Below are 19,465 nucleotides of genomic sequence, written 5' to 3'. Positions count from 1 at the left end.
CAAATATAGAATTATGACAATCCAAATTACATATCCATATTTAGAGATATCTTCGAATCTCTGGACTTCCCTCCTTCCCCTCCGTGAGTCCTATTGTATACCTTCTCAACTGGATATTATTTCATAATCCATATCTTATATCTCACCATATTGTCCATAATATTTGCTACATTACAAGTGTTATTAGAATCCCACAAATGTTTTCATCTGCTTACAGTAGTCTCCTAGATAAATTATAAATTTTCCCCATTGTTTAGTGAAGTTTTGATCCTCTTGGTTCCTGAGCTTTCTGGTTAGTTTTGTCATTTTGACAAAATCCAACAGCTTGGTTTGCCCATTCCTCTCTTGTCAGGACGTTGTCTTCTTTCCATCTCTGGGCTAGTAGCATCCATGTGGCTGCTGTCACATACATAAAACATATGGAAAAAACTTTCTGACAGTAAGAGCTGTTTGACAGTGGAATGGTCTCCCTCAGGAGGTGGTGGACTCCCCTTCCTTGGAGGTTTACAAGCAGAGGTTGGATGTCCATCTGTCAGGGATGCTGTAGCTGAATTTCCTGAATTGTAGGGGGTTGGACCAGATGACCCATGGGCCCCTTCCAACCCATAGTTCTATGATTATATGAATCTAGCCAAGCAAAAGCACTTGAGGCTAATGAGAGTGTGGTCGGGAGAGAGTCCCAAGGGCCAAATGTAGAGGCCTGGGAGCCACATTCATCCCCTGGGGCTGAGGTTAGGATATCCCTGACTTGGGTCATTTATCAAGGTCTCCATCTGACCATACAAGTTCGTTCTCTCTCTCTTTTAATTATTATTAAATTGTTCTAATTTCCATTTCAAAATATTCATTTAAACAACCTTAAATTAATGACTTCCCTTCTTCTCTATTCTTCTGCTATTCTTCTTTGGTTGGTACCTCACTTGTTTTCCATTTTGGGGCTAGCAAAACACAGGCAGTAGTAGTGGCATACATAAATAATCTTTTTTGACACCTGGGAATTTCCCTTTGAATTATTCCCAACAGAAAGGACTCTGGGTGTTGTTTGTTTGTTTGTTTGTTTTTGAAATGTGCTTTAAAACATTTTTTTCAGTTCATTATATATTATTTCCCAATACTCTTTTACAAGTCTCCCACATACAAAAGAACGTTCCCTCTACCTCTTTACATCCCCAGCAATTATCTGATTCGGACTTACACATTTTAGCAAGTCTACTAGAATACCATCTATAAATCATTTCCAGGTAATTCTTCTTCAAGGAATAACATGCTGTGAACTTCAAATTGCTCTTCCAAAGTTCCCCCCAGAGATTCAAATCTGTATTATGTCCTGTGTCTATGGCAGGGGTAGACAACCTAAGGCCCGGGGGCCGGATGTGGCCCAATCGCCTTCTCAATCCGGCCCGTGGACGGTCCGGGAATCAGTGTGTTTTTACATGGGTAGAATGTGCCCTTTTATTTAAAATGCATCTCTGGGTTATTTGTGGGGCATAGGAATTCGTTCTTTATTTTTTTCAAAATATGGGACGCGGGTGGTGCTGTGGGTTAAACCACAGAGCTAGGACTTGTCGATCAGAAGGTCTGCGGTTTGAATCTCCACTACGGGGTGAGCTCCCATTGCTTGGTCCCTGCTCCTGTCAACCTAGCAGTTCGAAAGCATGTCAAAGTGCAAGTAGAAAAATAGGTACCACTCCGGCGGGATGGTAAATAGTGTTTCCGTGTGCTGCTCTGGTTCACCAGAAGCGGTCTAGTCATGCTGGCCACATGACCTGGAAGCTGTACACCGGCTCTCTTGGCCAATAAAGTGAGATGAGCGCTGCAACCCCAGAGTCGGCCACGACTGGACCTAATGGTCAGGGGTCCCTTTACCTTTACCTAGTCCAGCCCACCACATGGTCTGAGGGATGGTGGACCTGCCCCCTGCTGAAAAAGTTTGCTGACCCATCTGGTCTATGGTATTGGTCTCTCTCTCTCTCTCACTCTCTCTCTCTCTCTCTCTCTCTCACACACACACACACCCCTCCAGGGCCAAGATGGGACCTGCATCTGTTACCTGCCTTTCTCCATTTGTGTACCCTGCATAACAGGTAGCTTGAAGGCTGCTTCTCCTCTGTCCTTTCCCTGCCTCTTCTGCCACACGTCTTTCTTTGAAGGGAGCAGCGATCTTTAATGTGTTGTGTTTTCTGCCTCCCTCTCCCCCCCCCACATCCGCCTCCCCAATTGTCAACAACCTGCCCGGGATGTTTAAGGAGACAGACTTTCCTCTGTATCAGACCTGGCAGCATTCAATGACAGCTAAGGAGCAAGATCATCAGCAGGTGAACGCTTTATTCCCAGACGATCCACTTAGAGCAAAGATAAGATGTTCGCTCCTCCGAAATTTGATGCCTTCCATGTACAGAACCGATTCCTCAGTTAAGCCAGCTGCCAGTTAGCCTGGGAGTTCATTAACTCACTTCCTCCCAACTATGTACTGTGGAAGTAGGTCTGTCACAAGCATTTTGGTCTTATTTTAGGGGGCAATGGTGGAGGGTTGTGTGAAGGCGGTGGTGGAAGAAAGACTCTTCTCTCCCAAGGGGCACAAACCCTTGGGGGGAACAATCCTCTGAGGATTCAGTGGAATCCTAGAATTGTAAAGTTGGAAGGGACCTCAAGGATCATCTACTCCAACCCCATGTTATGCAGGAATATGCACTTGCCTCATACGGGGACCGAACCAGCAGTCTTCTTGTTATCGGCACCATGCTCTAACCAACTCAGCCATCAAGGGAAAGCTGCAAAATAGTAACCCCTGTCATCTTCATTTATTTATTTATTTATCTATTTATTTATACTTTTTTGAGTTTACGCCTTTCACTAATTTTGCAATCATTTTAACGTTTCCAAACCTGACTTCCTTCCCCCTCTTTCTGCGATTCCTTAAATTTCTTTTTAATATCTTCGGCATATCCCAATTAACTCGCGCGTTTATTCATCCTCTTTCGAAGCTGCAGGTTATTACGAAAATCCTGCCAATGTTTTTATCTGTTTGCAATTTATCTGTAAATATTCAATAAACTATTTCCATTCTTTTATTTAAAAATTGCTATCTTGATTTCTTATTCTCCCGTTAAGTTTCGCCATTTCTGCATATTCCACAAGTTTTTGTAGCCATCCTTCCTTTGCTGGAACTTCTTTCCATATTTGGGCGAGTAACATTATTGCTGCTGTGGTTGCATACATGAATAAGTTTCTATATAGTTTAGGTAGTTCTGTCCCTATAATTCCCAAAAGAAAAGCTTCTGGGGTTTGTTTGTTTTTAAACAAAGGTTATTTTAAACATCCTTTTCATTTCATTATATATCATTTCCCTGGCATCTTCAGATAAGTCTGGGAATATATCCAATCTGGAATCCTGGATAGTTGCCTCCAGAGAATATAGACAATATGTAAACCAGGCATAGGCAAACTCGGCCCTCCAGATGTTTTGGGACTACAACTCCCATGATCCCTAGCTAACAGGACCAGTGGTCAGGGATGATGGGAGTTGTAGTCCCCAAACATCTGGAGGGCCGAGTTTGCCTATGCCTGACGTAAACAATATGAGATGCTGAGATTCCTGCATTGCAGAGGGTTGGACTGGATGATCCTTGGGGGGGGGGGTCCTTTCAAACTCTGCAATTCTATGATTGTGTGACCAGTGTCTGACTTGGTATAAGGATGGGGGAAGATGGACTTGAAAGTCCCCCAAGGTCCCTTTCAGTGGTGTGATTTCTGGTGCTTACTGGCACCTTGGCCCAGTAGGAAGGCCCTCAGCCACAAAATTGAATTTGCCAGTCAGGCGTGTTTTGCTCAGGGAAGCCATCCTCCTCCTCTCCCCCACTCCTTTTCCTTTTTTTAAAAAAAATATTTTTATTAATGATTTCAACATACAAACTATCAAAATATATCACATTCATTATTTTCCCCCCTTCCCCCCTTCAAACCCTCCCCCTCGAGACTTCCCTCAGCTCCTCTCTCTGATTTCTCAGTAAATATTATTCTCTGCATGTTATAAAATTGTACATATCCTTATGTTCTCTATCTATCATGTTATCAAACCAATAAATTAGTGTATGTTTATTCAAACCCTGCCAAGCAGTCCAGTTCATTTTGTTGTCTTTTTAGATAATTTGTAATAAGCTCCCATTCTTCCTTAAAGTCACAGTTGTCCTTGACCCGCAGTTTGTATGTCAATTTAGCCAATTCTGCGTAACTCATCAATTTTTCTTGCCACTGTTCTTTCGTTGGGATTTCCTCATTCTTCCATCCTTGTGCTATCAAGACTCTTGCCACTGTTGTAGCATGCATAAATAAGTTCTTTATTTTTCTTGGCAGGTCTTGTCCTAGAATCCCTAACAGAAATGCTTCTGGTTTTTTTTTACTCCTTTTCCAGCCTAATGCCTGCTTTTTTCCCCCTCCTTGGCATGGCGCAGGCTTTTGCTCAGCGAGGCGAGCTAATGTTTTAATGCTTTCCCCCTGTTCTTGCTTGGATGATGCCCCTAGCAAGAAGCACGAAGCCAGAATCCTCCGCTTTAGATCATTCTCATCTTCCAACCTCTTTTTCTCTCCTTCCCCTAAAACACACACCTGCCTAACCTCCTTGACTGTTCTGGGTATAAGAGAGAGAGAGAGAAGGGGGAAATCCATCCATTTGCTTTCCTGATTCTTCCTCAGGAGCCATAGCAGCCTCAAAACCTCCTCTTTCTCTTTGGGTTTCCCCCTGATCCCTTCCAGAGCTCAGGTGTTGTTGTTGTTGTTGTTTAGTTGTTTAGTCGTCTTCGACTCTTTGTGACCCCATGGACCAGAGCACGCCAGGCACTCCTGTCTTCCACTACCTCCCGCAGTTTGGTCAAACTCATGCTGGTAGCTTCGAGAACACTATCCAACCATCTCGTCTTCTGTCGTCCCCTTCTCCTTGTGCCCTCCATCTTTCCCAACATCAGGGTCTTTTCCAGGGAGTCTTCTCTTCTCATGAGGTGGCCAAAATATTGGAGCCTCAGCTTCAGAATCTGTCCTTCCAGTGAGCACTCAGGGCTGATCTCCTTCAGAATGGATAGGTTTGATCTTCTTGCAGTCCATGGGACTCTCAAGAGTCTCCTCCAGCAACATAATTCAAAAGCATCAATTCTTCGGCGATCAGCCTTCTTTATGGTCCAGCTCTCACTTCTATACATCACTACTGGGAAAACCATGGCTGAGACCGGGGAAGGGGCATGGCTCAGCTGGAGAACAGCTGCTTTGCATGCAGAAGGTCCCTAGTTTGCTTCCAATACATTAAAAAAAGACTTAATTTTTCATCAGTCTACTTAACGCCAAGGTAAGTTTGATCCCCATATGGGACAGCTGCATATTCCCTGCATTGCAGGGGGTTGGACTAGATGGTAGGGACACAGGTGGCGCTGTGGTCTAAACCACCGAGCCTTGGGCTTGCCAATCAGAAGGTTGGCAGTTCGAATCCCCATGATGGGGTGAGCGCCCGTTGCTCTGTCCCTGCTCCTGCCAACCCAGCAGTTTGAAAGCACACCAGTGCAAGTAGATAAATAGGTACCACAGTGGCGGGAAGGTAAACGGCATTTCCGTGTGCCCCGGTTTCCGCCACGGTGTCCTGTTGCGCCAGAAGCGATTGAGTCATGCTGGCCACATGACCTGGAAAGCTGTCTGTGGACATACGCTGGCTCCCTCGACCTGAAAGAGAGATGAGCACTTAACCGTCCAGGGGTCCTTTACCTTTACCTTACTAGATAGTCATATAGGTCCCTTGCAATGCTACCTCGAAGACAGGAGTGCCTGGCGTGCTCTGGTCCATGGGGTCACAAAGAGTCGGACATGACTAAACGACTAAACAACAACATGTTCTACCTCGGCTGTCTGGGGTGGTCTGGTCCTGCGAGGAATCAGAAGTTGAGAGAGCTGCTGCTGCTGCTGCACTTAGGTGCTGCTTTCAGGCTCTCCATTGAGGGGCTTGTGGCTGGTCACTGTTAAAATAGGATACTGGACTAGATAGGTCTTTGACCAGCTGCAGCCCTCTTCTTACAATCTTATGAGTATCAGAGAGAGAGGGCTATTGCCTTCATACCCTGCATGTGGGCTTCTGAGGGGGAACGACTTTTCTGTTTGGCCACTGGACTAAATGACCCAGCACGGTTGTCCCTGTGACGGAGGAGAAATCCATTTTTTTAAAAAAGGATTTAGTGTATACATGGAATTTGGTGGTTCTGACGCAACTGATGTTTGCCCACATTGGACCATTTCTTTCTTCTGTCTGAGCTACTGTGCGTTTTTGCTTCTGGAAAGCCCTACTAACAAAATTACAAGCAAAAAGGAAAAAAGCCTATAAAAAGAGTCAAGCTCCGTGCAACACCATATTTCTGCAGCATAATTTTATAAATATTAATGCATAGGTGTTTTTACATGGCTGTGTGCACTGCCAATGCAGGCAATGATTCAGATAATGTGTGAGAATTGGTCATATTTTCAGCGGAACTGGTGGAAATTGTTTTTATCTATATAATTGTTATATATACACCCACACCCCTACCTGTGTGTTTTTATTGTATTGTGAAATTGCTTTGAGATGCTCTCTATAGGAAGCAATTCAGAGTTGAAATAAATACATAACTCACTTCTCATTGAGCTCAAGGAATGAGCTGGGCATCAGGGGGAGAGAGAGAGAGAGAGAAATCCATTTGACTTTGGGATCTTCAGGCTTGTATGCTGTGTTGGCCTTGCTCAGGGTAGACCCACTGAAATTCATGGAACATAGTTATGTCAAGGGATGGGGGCAAATTTGATTTCATGCGCATTTAAAGGCAAACCAAATCCAGTCCGCACTTTCCAAAATGATATGAGATCCAGAATAGCCACCCTTCAAAATCCACACATTTCTGAATTTTGCAACGCAGTTCTCCAACGAAGCAATGTCTACAAAACTGAGTATCTTTGGGGGCAAAGTGTCTGTTTAAATGGATATATTAGTGAAATGAACATGCAAATATGTGCTCTTTTAATGCAATTAGTTTGCTAAAATAAAAAGAAAAGGAAAAAAAAGTATCTTAGGCAAAAATTGCATATGAATGTGTATATGGTGGGTTTTCATGAGGATTTTGAAACAAAAATTTCACAAACTGCTAACAGCCTGGATAGCTCAGTTGGTTAGAGTGTGGTGCTGATAATGTCAAGGTTGCAGGTTCAATCCCTGTATGGGACAACTGCATATTCCTGCATTGCAGGAGGTTGGAGCTGATGATCCACAGGTCCCTTCCAGCTGTACAATTCTAGGATTCTATGATGTGGAAATACAGGGAGCTGAATTCTTGATTTGGGGAACGAGAAACTGAAATGGACAGATTCACTCATCCCTAGCTGTGTATGTTAATTTCAATGGGTCTGCTCTAAGTAGGGTTGGAACCTCAAGCTTTGAAATAATTCCCCCTGCCCCAATGAGGCCACCAGTTGCTGGAAACCACAGGAAGTGATCATGCTATTATCCTGCTCTGGTCCTTCTTGCCAGTTTCCTATTATATGTCTGGTCGTCGACTGTGAGAAAAGGTTATTGGACCAGGTGGGCCTTTGGTCTGATCTAGCAGGGTTCTTCATACACACACACACACACACACACACACTCTTTTTTAAAATTAATTTTTCTGTTTTACAATTTAAAATACTCATTTTACATCCTTAAGATTGGGTGAACTAATGGAGGAAAGGGCTGTTGATAGCTACTAGTCAGGTTTGCGATCCTCTATGCTTCTGGGTATCAGTTGCTGGAAACCACAGGAAGGAAGAGTGCTCTTGAACTCAGGTCCTGCTTGCAAATATCCCATAATGGTCATCTGCTTGGCCACTGTAAGAACAGGATGCTGGACTAGATGGGCCATTGGTCGGATCCAGCAGGCTGCTCTTATGTTCTTATGCCAGGCTTCCTTACTTTGGGGTTTTCTTCTTCTCTCTTCTCTTCTCTTCTCTCTTTTAAATATGATCTTTATTCAATTTTCCGTTCTACAATTTCAGATAAACACTTTACATACTTAAGGTATCAGTGACTCCCCTTCTCTTTCCATGGTTCATTTTACATATGAATCCCTGCATATTTTACAAAAACTGTACCAATCAGTATTCCATTATTGCATCCATCAAAATTTATTTATCTTAATGCTGCCAGTGTTTTCAGCCGTACACAATTATTTCCCATATATTCAACTAATGTTTTCCAATCTTCTTTAAACACATGCTCTTCTTGCTCTCTTATTCTGTATGTTAAGTCTGCAAGTTGTACATATTCTGTCAGGTTACCATATTTTTCGCTCTATAGGATGCACCCGACCATAGGACGCACCTTGTTTTAGAGGGGGAGAACAAGAAAAAAAAAATTATTCCCCTCTCTGCTCAGCGTCCCTTCAGCGAAGCGGCAGGAGAAACAGAGCCCCTTCCATTTCTCCTCCCGCTTGGCTGAAGGGGCGCTGCACAGCTCTCCCTCTCTGCTGAAGCCAGGAGAGTCTTGCTCTCTTGGCTTCAGCAAAAGGAACCCGAAGCCTCCGGAGAGCAGTGGGAACTAGCGCTGCGCTCCAAAGGCTTCAGGCGGCTATCCCCAATACTCTTTCACGCTTTTACAGGTCCACCACATATGAAAGAACGTTCCCTCAACCTCTTTGCATCTCCTTTTTTTTTATATATATAATATTTTTATTTTCCATTTAAACACAATACAACGAACATAAACATACAAAAAAAAAAAAAAAACCAACAGAGAACAAAACAAAAAACATGTATCATTTCATATCCTAATTTCATATCCCATCTTCCCCGACTTCCTCATGCTTCCCCTTTCTGTATTCCAAATTCTTATTGATTGTTCAGCAAATCTTCCCTTATTTTAATTTAAATTTAGACTATTCTTCCTTATTCTCCTTGTCTTAACCATTACTAATAGTAACCATTTACTTTCCAGTCCAACATCATTCTAACTTTCATTAACTTTGTAATATTTCTTTAAATAGTCCTTGAATTTTTTCCATTCTTCTTGCGCTGCTTCTCTTCCCTGGTTTCGGATTCTGCTCGTCATTTCTGCCAAGCCCATATAGTCTATCACCTTCATCTGCCATTCTTCCAGTGTGGGTAGTTCTTGCGTCTTCCAGTACTTCGCAATGAGTATTCTAGCTGCTGTTGTAGCATACATAAAGAAAGTTATATCCGTCTTTAACACCCCTTGGCCGACAATACCCAAGAGAAAGGCCTCTGGTTTCTTGGTGAAAGTATATTTAAATACCTTTTTAAGTTCATTATAGATCATTTCCCAGAATGCCTTAATCTTCGGGCAAGTCCACCAAAGATGAAAAAATGTACCTTCAGTTTCTTTACATTTCCAACATTTGTTGTCAGGCACATGGTAAATCTTTGCAAGCTTGACTGGGGTTATGTACCACCTATATATCATTTTCATAATGTTTTCTCTTAAGGCATTACATGCCGTAAATTTTATCCCGGTGGAACCTCTTTGCATCTCCAGTACTTATCTGATTCAGTCTTGTACATCTTAGCAAGAGCAAGGCTCTTTTTAGGTTCTTATGATGTTGTTTGCCTGGAAGTCCATCAAAAGACCTCACAGTGATCCCTTGCAATGCATCAGCTGGGTCTCAAGCAAATGTCTAAGAAATTTCTTGAGCATAATTCTTTCAGAAGTCTCACTAGGCCAGCAGCATTCAGCTGCTGAACTTGAATGCCGCACTTGTGATTTTACAAAACAGAAGGATCCTCTTCAGTAGTAAACACTTCAGCTAGGTAGGGCATGGTGCTGCCACTGCTTCTAGAAAGCTTACATGAACCCTATGAGATGTGTGTCTCCATCCCAAGAAGGCTTGCAGATGCTTCTCCCTGTCTGGCAAGGAGTCATCCATCTTTCGTTACCAGCTGGAATGGAAGAGTTGTTGTTGTTTATTTAATGGCATTTGGAAATCTCTTCTCGTAAAGTATTTCAAAAGCAATTTCACAATAAATGCATCAGCCATGGGGGGAGACGGAACAAGTACATATAAGAAAAACAATCCTAACTTTTCTGCTAAGAAACCCAATTAAAAATACTTTTATATGTAAAACACCCACAAAACTTCATGCCACGCGTATTTAATCTATGGAACAGTGGCAATGATGGCCACTGTTTCGGATGACTTGAAATCCGCCTTGGCGACAACAAAATGAATTGGACTCCTTGGCAGGTTTTGAATAAACATACACAAATTTATTGATTGTTAACATAGTAAAGGTAAAGGGACCCCTGACCATTAGGTCCAGTCGTGACTGACTCTGGGATTGCGGCGCTCATCTCGCTTTATTGGCTGAGGGAACCGGCGTACAGCTTCCGGGTCATGTGGCCAGCATGACTAAGCCGCTTCTGGCGAACCAGAGCAGCGCACGGAAATGCCGTTTACCTTCCCGCCGGAGTGGTACCTATTAATCTACTTGCACTTTGAGGTGCTTTCGAACTACTAGGTTGGCAGGAGCAGGGACCGAGCAACAGGAGCTCACCCCATCACGGGGATTTGAACCGCCGACCTTCTGATCGGCAAGCCCTAGGCTCTGTGGTTTAACCCACAGCACCACCTATGTCCCTGTTAACATAGTAGATAGATAATATAAGGATTTATACAATTCTACAGTATGCAGAGAACAATATGAGTTGAGAAATCAGAGAGAGGAGCTGAGGGAAGTCTTGGGTGGGAGGGTTTGATGGGGAGGTGGGGGGAAATGGGGGAAAATAATGAATATGAGATGTTCTGATATTTTGATATGTTGAAATTCTTAATAAAAAAAAATATAAAAAAGAAGAAAGAAATCCGCCTTGGCAGGTAGCTCCATTGGTAGAGCATGAGACTTTTCATCTCAAGGTCAGGGGTTCTAGCCTCATCTCAGGCAAAAGATTCCTGCACTTTGAGGGGGTTGGACTAGATGATCCTCAGGGTCCCTTCCAACTCTACAATGCTATGATTCTATGAAATGTGGATTAGACAAATTCATAGGCAGAAGCCTATCAAGGGATAGTAGCCTGGCTATGCTCTGCATCCATAGTTGGAAGCAATAATGCTTCTGAATATCATTTGCTGGAAACCACAGGAGGGGAGATGGCTCTCGTGCTTGGGTGCTCTTTGCAGGTTTCCCATTGGGGCATCTGGCAGGCCACTGTCAGAACAGGATGCTGGACTAGATGAGCCATTGGCCTGATCCAGCCGTGAACAACTTGACTGGCTTTAAAAGACAATTAATCCGAAAGACACTTTCTCTAGGGAGTGGTGGAGCTCTATTACACTCACAAATGTTCCAGAAAGATGCCTATATAATGAGAAGTTCTAAATAGATGAAGAGAACATGGACACATTTTGTTAGACACCTGCAGTTCTATTGACTGATTGCATTTGAATTGTAGCATTGTAGATTTGGAAAGGGACCCCAAGAGTTATCTAGTCCAGCCCCCTGCAATGCAGGAATCGCAGCATCTGAATCTGAAGCGAGTGTCTCTGGAGCAGGGTTGGAGAGCTCAGAACTGGCCAGAAGCACGTTGACGTTAGCAAATGCACAATTGTAAAATACAGAATAATAACTGGTTAGAATCAATTAATTAAAATATATTGGATCACATTTAGAACCAGCATAATTAAAGGCCTTTCTGGATAGGAAGGTCTCTGCCTGTCTATGGAAAGATAGCAAAGAGTGATTCAATGTAACCTCTCTCAGGAGGGAATCCCATGATATGGGGGCAGACACAGAAGAGGCTCTCTCTCTCTCTCTCTCTCTCTCTCTCTCTCTCTCTCTCTCTTTCTCCTTCCCTTCCCTTCCCTTCCCTTCCCTTCCTTCCCTCCTTCCTTCCCTTCCCTTCCCTTCCCTTCCCTTCCCTTCCCTTCCCTTCCCTTCCTTCCCTCCTTCCTTCTGTCTCTCTCCTTCCTTCCTTCCTTCCTTCCTTCCTTCCTTCCCCTTCCCCCCCCTCTCTCTCCTTCCTTCCTTCCTTCCTTTCTTCCTTCCTTCCTTCTCTTTCTCTCTCTCTCTCCCTCACCAACTGTGCCTCTCATGCTGAGAGGACCAAGACAAGGTGCTCACTTGAGGATCTTAGCACTCAGACAGATTTGCAGAGGGATATACGATCTTTCAGGCAGCATGGATAATAACGATAGTTATTAGTAATAATGGATGTAGATAGGGTGTATAGGATAAAGGACAACTGAGAAAATGGGGAAAGAGGTGGAGGGGACAGAGAAGGGGGGAAAGAGGTGGCATTTTTCTCTCTGTGTGGTTTTCTTTTCTCCTGGAGGTTAAGTTGTAGAGATGGGGGGGGGGGGAGCAGTGAAAGCTCACTCTTCTGGATTTTCTACAGCTGGTGTGCCACCCCCTCCTCAGACCCAGTTGCCTTCCAGGTCTGCACAAATAATTCCTCTTAGTGTGTGTGCGCATGTGTTAGATGCTTTTCCCTGGCTCTGCAGAGCCTTAAAAACAACTAATGAAGCAATTATTCCAATCAGTCTGGGAAATTGCAACAAGGCTGCAGGGATGATGACTTAGTCAATTTTGCCAGCGAAGAGGAGGAGGAGGAGGAGGGGTGGGTGAGGGGGTGGGTTTATTTAAAGTCTCCAAGGACTCAGGCGCCTGCAAGGCCAGGAGGGGTTGTGAACAGTCACGGTGCTGCTTTTTGGGTAGAGATGGGGGAGGAGTTTATCCAGGCCACTCATAATAATAATAATAATAATAATAATAATAATAATAATAATAAATTTATTTATACCCCGCCCTCCCTGGCCAAAACCAAGCTCAGAGCAGCTAACATCAGATATATAACATATTAACATAAAATCAGGCGATCAATTAAAATATATCCTAAAATCAGATCAGAATCAAAGTGAAATCCAATCAGATGGCAACCCACAGATTAGGGCTGGGGACCTTAAATGCTCACCAGCCTAACTGTCTGTACTGATCTTATATGAGCCTGTGAGAAAAGTTGGAGAGCCACTTTCATACAAGTTCTTATAAGGAGAGAGGGGGAGTCAGACTGGACCCCAACCAAAGGACTGGCGGAACAGCTCCATCTTGCAGGCCCTGCGGAAAGATGTCAGATCCTGCAGGACCCTGGTCTCTTGTGGCAGAGCATTCCACCAGGTCGGGGCCACGGCCAAAAAGGCCTTGGCTCTGGTCAAGGCCAGTCTAATCTCCTTGAGGCCTGGAACCTCCAAGATGTTATTTGCGGACCGTAAGGTCCTCCGTGGGGCATACCAGGAGAGGCAGTCCCGTAGTTATGATGGGGGCTCATGGTGGTTTGGACTGGTGAGGCAGGATTGACGGAGCCAGGGCCCAATGATAAGCAGAGATAACTTATTCTCATTTTTTGTCCCCATACTTCACCCTCCAAGTTCTACAAGGGGCAACAGGAGGAGGAAGCTGGTCACGCTATTGGCAGCTGCCGAGGTGACTCGGAAACTACAACTAATCCAGAATGCGGCAGCTAGACTGGTGACTGGGGGCGGCCGCCGAGACCATATAACACCAGTCTTGAAAGACCTACATTGGCTCCCAGTACGTTTCCGAGCACAATTCAAAGTGTTGGTGCTGACCTTTAAAGCCCTAAACGGCCTCGGTCCAGTATACCTGAAGGAGCGTCTCCACCCCCATCATTCTGCCCGGACGCTGAGGTCCAGTGCCGAGGGCCTTCTGGCGGTTCCCTCATTGCGAGAAGCAAAGCTACAGGGAACCAGGCAGAGGGCCTTCTCGGTAGTGGCGCCCGCCCTGTGGAACGCCCTTCCAGCAGATGTCAAAGCGATAAACAACTACCTGACATTCAGAAGACATCTTAAGGCAACCCTGTTCAGGGAAGTTTTTAACGTGTGATATTTTACTGTATTTTTGGTTTTTATGGAAGCCGCCCAGAGTGGCTGGGGAGGCCCAGCCAGATGGGCGGGGTATAAATAATAAATTATTATTATTATTATTATTATTATTATTATTATTATTATTATCTGCAGCATGACGACAGTCTTACCTTTTTATGTATATAGGCGGATACGTACATAAAGTGGTGTACCTACAGTGAGACCAGTAGGATGGAAGGCAGAGAGGCTAGCAGGAGGTGAAACCAGACAAGCAGAGGGGATTCCTCCTTTCTCCTGGCTGAGTTCTATGAGAGGCAACATTGAGACTGAGGAGGAGGAGGAGGAGGAAGCTGACAGGCAGGGCCACCCCCATCCCCCCAGGGGTGTCTGTAAGCCAAGAGTCTGAGGGTCAGGAAACCAGGAGTCAGGAAGGCGAAGCACAGCTAGGTGGGTAGTTTGTTGCTGTGGCAAAGAGCCAGAGGGAACTGCTGGTTTTATATACCCCTCCCGGCCCTTGCCTCCAGGTGCTACGAGTCTTCTGTCAAGCCTCACCTGTGCGGCCGCACCTTGCCCTTCCAGGCCAAACTCAGGAAGGCCCCAATCCTGCGAGGCCCTACCAGTCACAGGGCCTGACTCCTGCACACACTCCTGACAGTGGTTATGCAAATAATGTTCTTTATGTTGGTTGAAATCTTACATCGTGCCAGCTCGTAATGCTCTATGCCTTTATAGTCATGTGGTATTTATGGATATTGATTATGTATTTGTTCTGGTGTCAAACATTTTTATTTTATTTCCTATGCCTGTGTACGTATGTGTGCATCAGTGGCGTAGCGTGGGGGGTGCAGGGGGGGCCGGCCGCACCGGGCGCAACCCGGGCGGGTTAGGGTTAGGGGGCGCAAATCCACGGGTTAGGGGGCGCAAATTACTTGCCTTGCCCCGGGTGCTGACAACCCACGCTACGCCACTGGTGTGCATAAACATATAGTGAAAGCTTTGCGATCTTAAATAGTAATAAAAATGGCTGCCCCAGCTGTGTGCTAAGACAGTGTTCTTCAAGCTTGAGTCCCAGATGTCACTGGACTACAAAACCCAGCATCCTTGGCCAGCTTAGCCAGTGGTCAGGGATGACATGGTTTGTAGTCCAACAACTTCTGGCGATCCAGAGGCACAGCCTTGGGCTGAAGACTGGGGGCCCAGCAGTGTGCCATTTGTGTCTTTGACATCATGCATGCAATGGCTGTCACCGGGAAGAGGACTTCCCCAGTGCTGTACAGCTTCAGTGACCACAGCTCCTCCTCTCTTGTGCTCAGAAAGAGCATGCCCTGATGCTGTGCTTAGCTTGGCGGTTTGGCCTCCTCCGTCCCGTCAATATTGGGGGTGGGGGTTTGAGCCCCCTGCTAAGGTATATTGAAGGGGCTGACAACACCTCTGCCCCCTAGAGTTGGCGTGCCTGCGGGGACCCAAAGTCGAAGGAGGCTGTGCTCTAAATGTTCATCACTCTCAACATAGCTGGACTCCAACTCCCATTGGTCCCAGCACGGTCAGAGGTGATGGGAGTGGTAGTCTGAATGTCAGCAGATTCAGGGCAGATGAAAGACTTCTTCATGCTGCTGCTGCTTCGACAATCCCTCATAGCCGAGTCAGATTGTCTTCCATGAACACGGTCTTAACAGTGAGTCCGTAAGTGACTGTGGAGGCCACTTCTGGATCCACACGTCCTTCCACAGTGGGGACATGGGTTTCCAGGCGGGCGTTGATCATGGTGAGGGCTTGCCAAGCGTGCCTTTCTCTCAGCATGTTTCTCCCTTTCGTCCTGAGTTCGAGCGTCTTCAAAGCCCATGACACCTTTGCTAAAGGCTATAGGGATGTGCTCTTGTGCTTGGATCCTGCTGGCAGGCTTCTCATAGGCATGTATTTGGCCACTGGGAAAACAGAATGCTGGACTAGATGGGTCTTTGGGCTGATCCAGCAGAGCTCTTCTAATTTATTTGTGTTCTTAAGCATTCCTAAGAATTTTAAGAGGAGCCTCACTAGATCAGAGAGAGAAACACTGTGGAGGATAAAGCGATCAATGGCTCCTAGCTGCAATCACCATATCTGCCTCCATGTTCAGAGGCAGCCAGGTTCATGCATTCCAGATGCTGGAAAGGAGCAGAGAGTGCTCTTGAATCCTGCTTGTGAGTTTCCTAGACAATGGACCCTCAAGGTCCCTTTCCAACACTCCGGTTCTGATTCCAAGATTTGATGAATCCAATCAAGGGCTCCAAGGAGAAAACTGGAGCGTTCTATTGTGTTTTAGTTTTGCTAAGCCTGCCTCTTGGAAGTGCTCAGTCCGCTGCCCTTGAGCAGGATCTGACAGAAGCTTTTCCTTTTTTGAGTCTCATCCAAACTGGAGGCTCCCCCCTCCTCCCCCAACGCCTACATGCACAGGCACCTCTGCCGAGGGGGTAAAAAAAGAGGTGAAACTCCAAATTGCTTCTTGGCTGTGTTTCGAAATTGCTTGTGACTTTCAGGGTCACGCTACAAAGCAGGCTTCTCCGGCACGGAAATTGTCGGGGCTGGGAGCAGATAAAGGATTTTGCTGGGGGGGGGGAGAAGGAAGGCTCTCGGAGGGTGGAAGAAGTTCTTCCATTTTCAAGCTTGGAGGGACGGAGGCTGCAGGACTCAGAATATGTGGTCATAGGCTTGCAGAGCTGGATTTCTGCAAAGGCAGGTGCGCGGGGGAAGAGCACAGGGTGGCACAGTGGTTAGAGTGCTGTCTGTCAGTCTGGTCTACAAATGCAGGAGAATACAGTGGACGCTCGGGTTGCGAACGTGATCCATGCAGGAGGCACGTGTGCAACCCACAGCGCCCGCAACCCCAGCACCACGTCTGTGCACGCGCGAGTTGCGATTCGGCGCTTCTGTGCATGCGCAAAGCACAATTTACCGTTTCTGCGCATGCGTGAGCACCAAAATCCGGAAGTAACCCGTTCCGGTACTTCTGGGTTTTGGCGCATCCGTAACCCAAAAATGCGCAACCTGAAGTGTCTGTAACCCAAGGTATGACTTTAATAAAGTGCTGGGAGTCCTGAGCTGTTTGTTTAGAGAAGGGGTGTGGAGCCTCTGGCCTGTGGGTCTAATCTTGCACCAACCTGCCGTATGCCTGGCAGACATGCTTTGGGGCAGGAGTCTCTCTTACTGTGAAATGATATACAATGAATTGAAAAGGATGTTCAAAATAACTTTTGTAAAAAACAAACCAACCAGAAGCTTTTGTTTTGGGAACTATAGGGACAGAACTACAGTACCTAAATTGAATAGAAATTTATTTATGTATAACTTAGTCATGCTGGCCACATGACCTGGAAGCTGTACGCTGGCTCCCTCGGCCAACAAAGCGAGATGAGCACCGCAACCCCAGAATCGGTCACGACTGGACCTAATGGTCAGGGGTCCCTTTACCTTTACCTTTACAGCAGAAAGGATGGGACAGAGGACGAGATGGTTGGACAGTGTTCTCGAAGCTACGAACATGAGTTTGACCAAACTGTGGGAGGCAGTGGAAGACAGGAGTGCCTGGTCCATGGGGTCATGAAGAGTTGGACACGACTAAACGACTAAACAACAACACAGCAGAGAGAATGCTACTTGCCCCAAAGTGGAAAGAAGCAGAAGTCCCAGCAAAGGAAGAATGGATATAAAAACTTACGGAATATGCAGAAATGGCGGAACTTACCAGAAGAACAAGAAATCAAGATAACAAACTTTTGATAAAAGAATGGAAATGCTTTATTGAATATTTACAGATAAATTGCAAACTGACAAAAACATTGGCAGGATTATTGTAAAAACCTGCAGTTTCATAAGAGTACATATTTCAAGTAGATAATGAAATGAGCAAATTAAATGAATTTGGATATGCAGGCCTTCCCGGGCGTTTTTCCAACAATCTTTGCCCTCCGGGCTTTGTGAATACCTGGCTTCAGCAAACTCCATCAACAGATATCTGTCTAGTCCATTGACTATGGAAGCAGGGAGAGGCCTGGATTCCCCTCTTCCAGAGTGGAATCATTAGCCACTGGAACCAAGGAAATCTCTGGCATTATTTGAAGTTTCTACAGTTTTCTATATTGGATAGTCAGAGGAAACAGTATGATACATACTGTTATAGGAATTCTATTTTTTTTTAAAAGAAATATTTATTAAGATTTCACAAAGACAAACATACAAAAACACATAATAACAAAAGAGAAAACATAAAAAATAAAAATAAAAATAAAACATACAGAAACAACAAGAAAAATTAAAAACAATTGTTTTTCATAACATAAAACTCGTTTGCTTGTTTCTTTGACTTCCTCACACCTCCCCTTCCTGTATTCCCATTTAAATAATCAAATCAGCAAATCCTTACTCTCTTTCATTTATCTTATCTCTATAACTTTACATTTTATAACTCAGTATTTTCATACATTATCAATTCATTTTTGCATATTCTTATTAACTTTGTTGCCAATACCACTTATTTCCAATCCAACACCATTTTAGTTATTTTTTTTTTTTACCTAATTAACCCTTCTTCCATATTCTTAAAGCATTACAGCTGGAAAACTCAATTTCTATCCAACATCATTCTAACATTCATTAATTTTGCAATATTTCTGTAAATAGTCTTTAAATTTCTTCCAATCTTCTTCCACCGCCTCTTCTCCCTGGTCCCGGATTCTGCCAGTCATTTCTGCCAGTCCCATATAGTCCATCATCTTCATCTGCCATTCTTCCAAAGTGGGTAAATCTTGTGTCTTCCAATACTTTGCAATAAGTATTCTTGCTGCTGTTGTAGCGTACATAAAAAAAGTTCTGTCCTTCTTTGGCACCAACTGGCCGACTGTTATAGGAATTCTAAGGTCTCATATACAGAAATCATATGTTCATAAATTTACAAGGCAAACACATGCATAAGTATATAAACCATGTGTCTGAAATAGTACAGGAGAGCAATCCTGAAACCATTTTGACTCCCCCAAATTGACCTCAAGTATTTCTCTGCAAGGAGGAAGGAAATGGGAAAGCCTCTCCATTGTCTTTTGCTTGCAAATCCTGTCTTAAGGGCGTATGTGTGTATGAATAGGGTGCGCCTGTGACCTGGATTCAGGAATTAAAGCATTTACTATCGCAAAAGAATGGGCAGGCTGTCCAGGTAGAGCAATCACTGGCCATTATCAGTTGTAATAATAAAATTTAAGGTCTTTTATATATAAAATAAATGTTCATAAATGTACCAACCAAGCACGTACATAGATCAGCACAGGGAGACCATCCTGAAACCATTTTGACTCCCAAGCTGACCGAATGTTTCTCTGCAAGGAGGGAGGAGGTGAAAAAAACCTTCCTTGTTACAGGAATTTAGAAATCGCCATCTCAAAGGAGTGGCCAGACTACCAGGAAAGGCAATCAGATAAGGCCTGATCAGATAACCTGACAGACAGGAAAAACAACAACATTCAAATTTCTGTTGTAGACCGACTTTTCTGTGATGTAGTTTTGATGTTTGTGGGGGGTGGTCTTGGGTTACACCCCTTCTGTGGTGTATGTATGATGTATGGAGGGGTGGTCTT

General features: G+C 44.7%; 1 protein-coding gene across 3 annotated transcripts in view; it reads left to right on the top strand.

The window, feature by feature from the left end:
- The window catches only part of DISP3 (dispatched RND transporter family member 3), a 98,485-nt gene that overhangs the window by 17,528 nt on the left and 61,492 nt on the right, over positions 1 to 19,465 (top strand). Inside the window, exon 1 of one of the 3 annotated variants that reach the window (XM_083628455.1) lies at positions 2,084 to 2,315. The exons of the other annotated variants lie outside the window; for them this stretch is intronic. Coding sequence (XP_083484581.1) covers positions 2,238 to 2,315 — 78 coding nt within the window. The 5' untranslated portion in view covers positions 2,084 to 2,237. Of the gene's footprint in view, positions 1 to 2,083; positions 2,316 to 19,465 lie in introns of those variants that run through there. 3 annotated transcript variants of the gene reach the window in all.

This window comes from Podarcis filfolensis, assembly GCF_964270895.1.
Source record: "Podarcis filfolensis genome assembly, chromosome: 8".
In the NCBI taxonomy this organism is placed as follows: domain Eukaryota; kingdom Metazoa; phylum Chordata; class Lepidosauria; order Squamata; family Lacertidae; genus Podarcis; species Podarcis filfolensis.
Note: the sequence above shows the minus strand (reverse complement) of the source record. Positions and strands in the feature narration are given on the sequence as shown.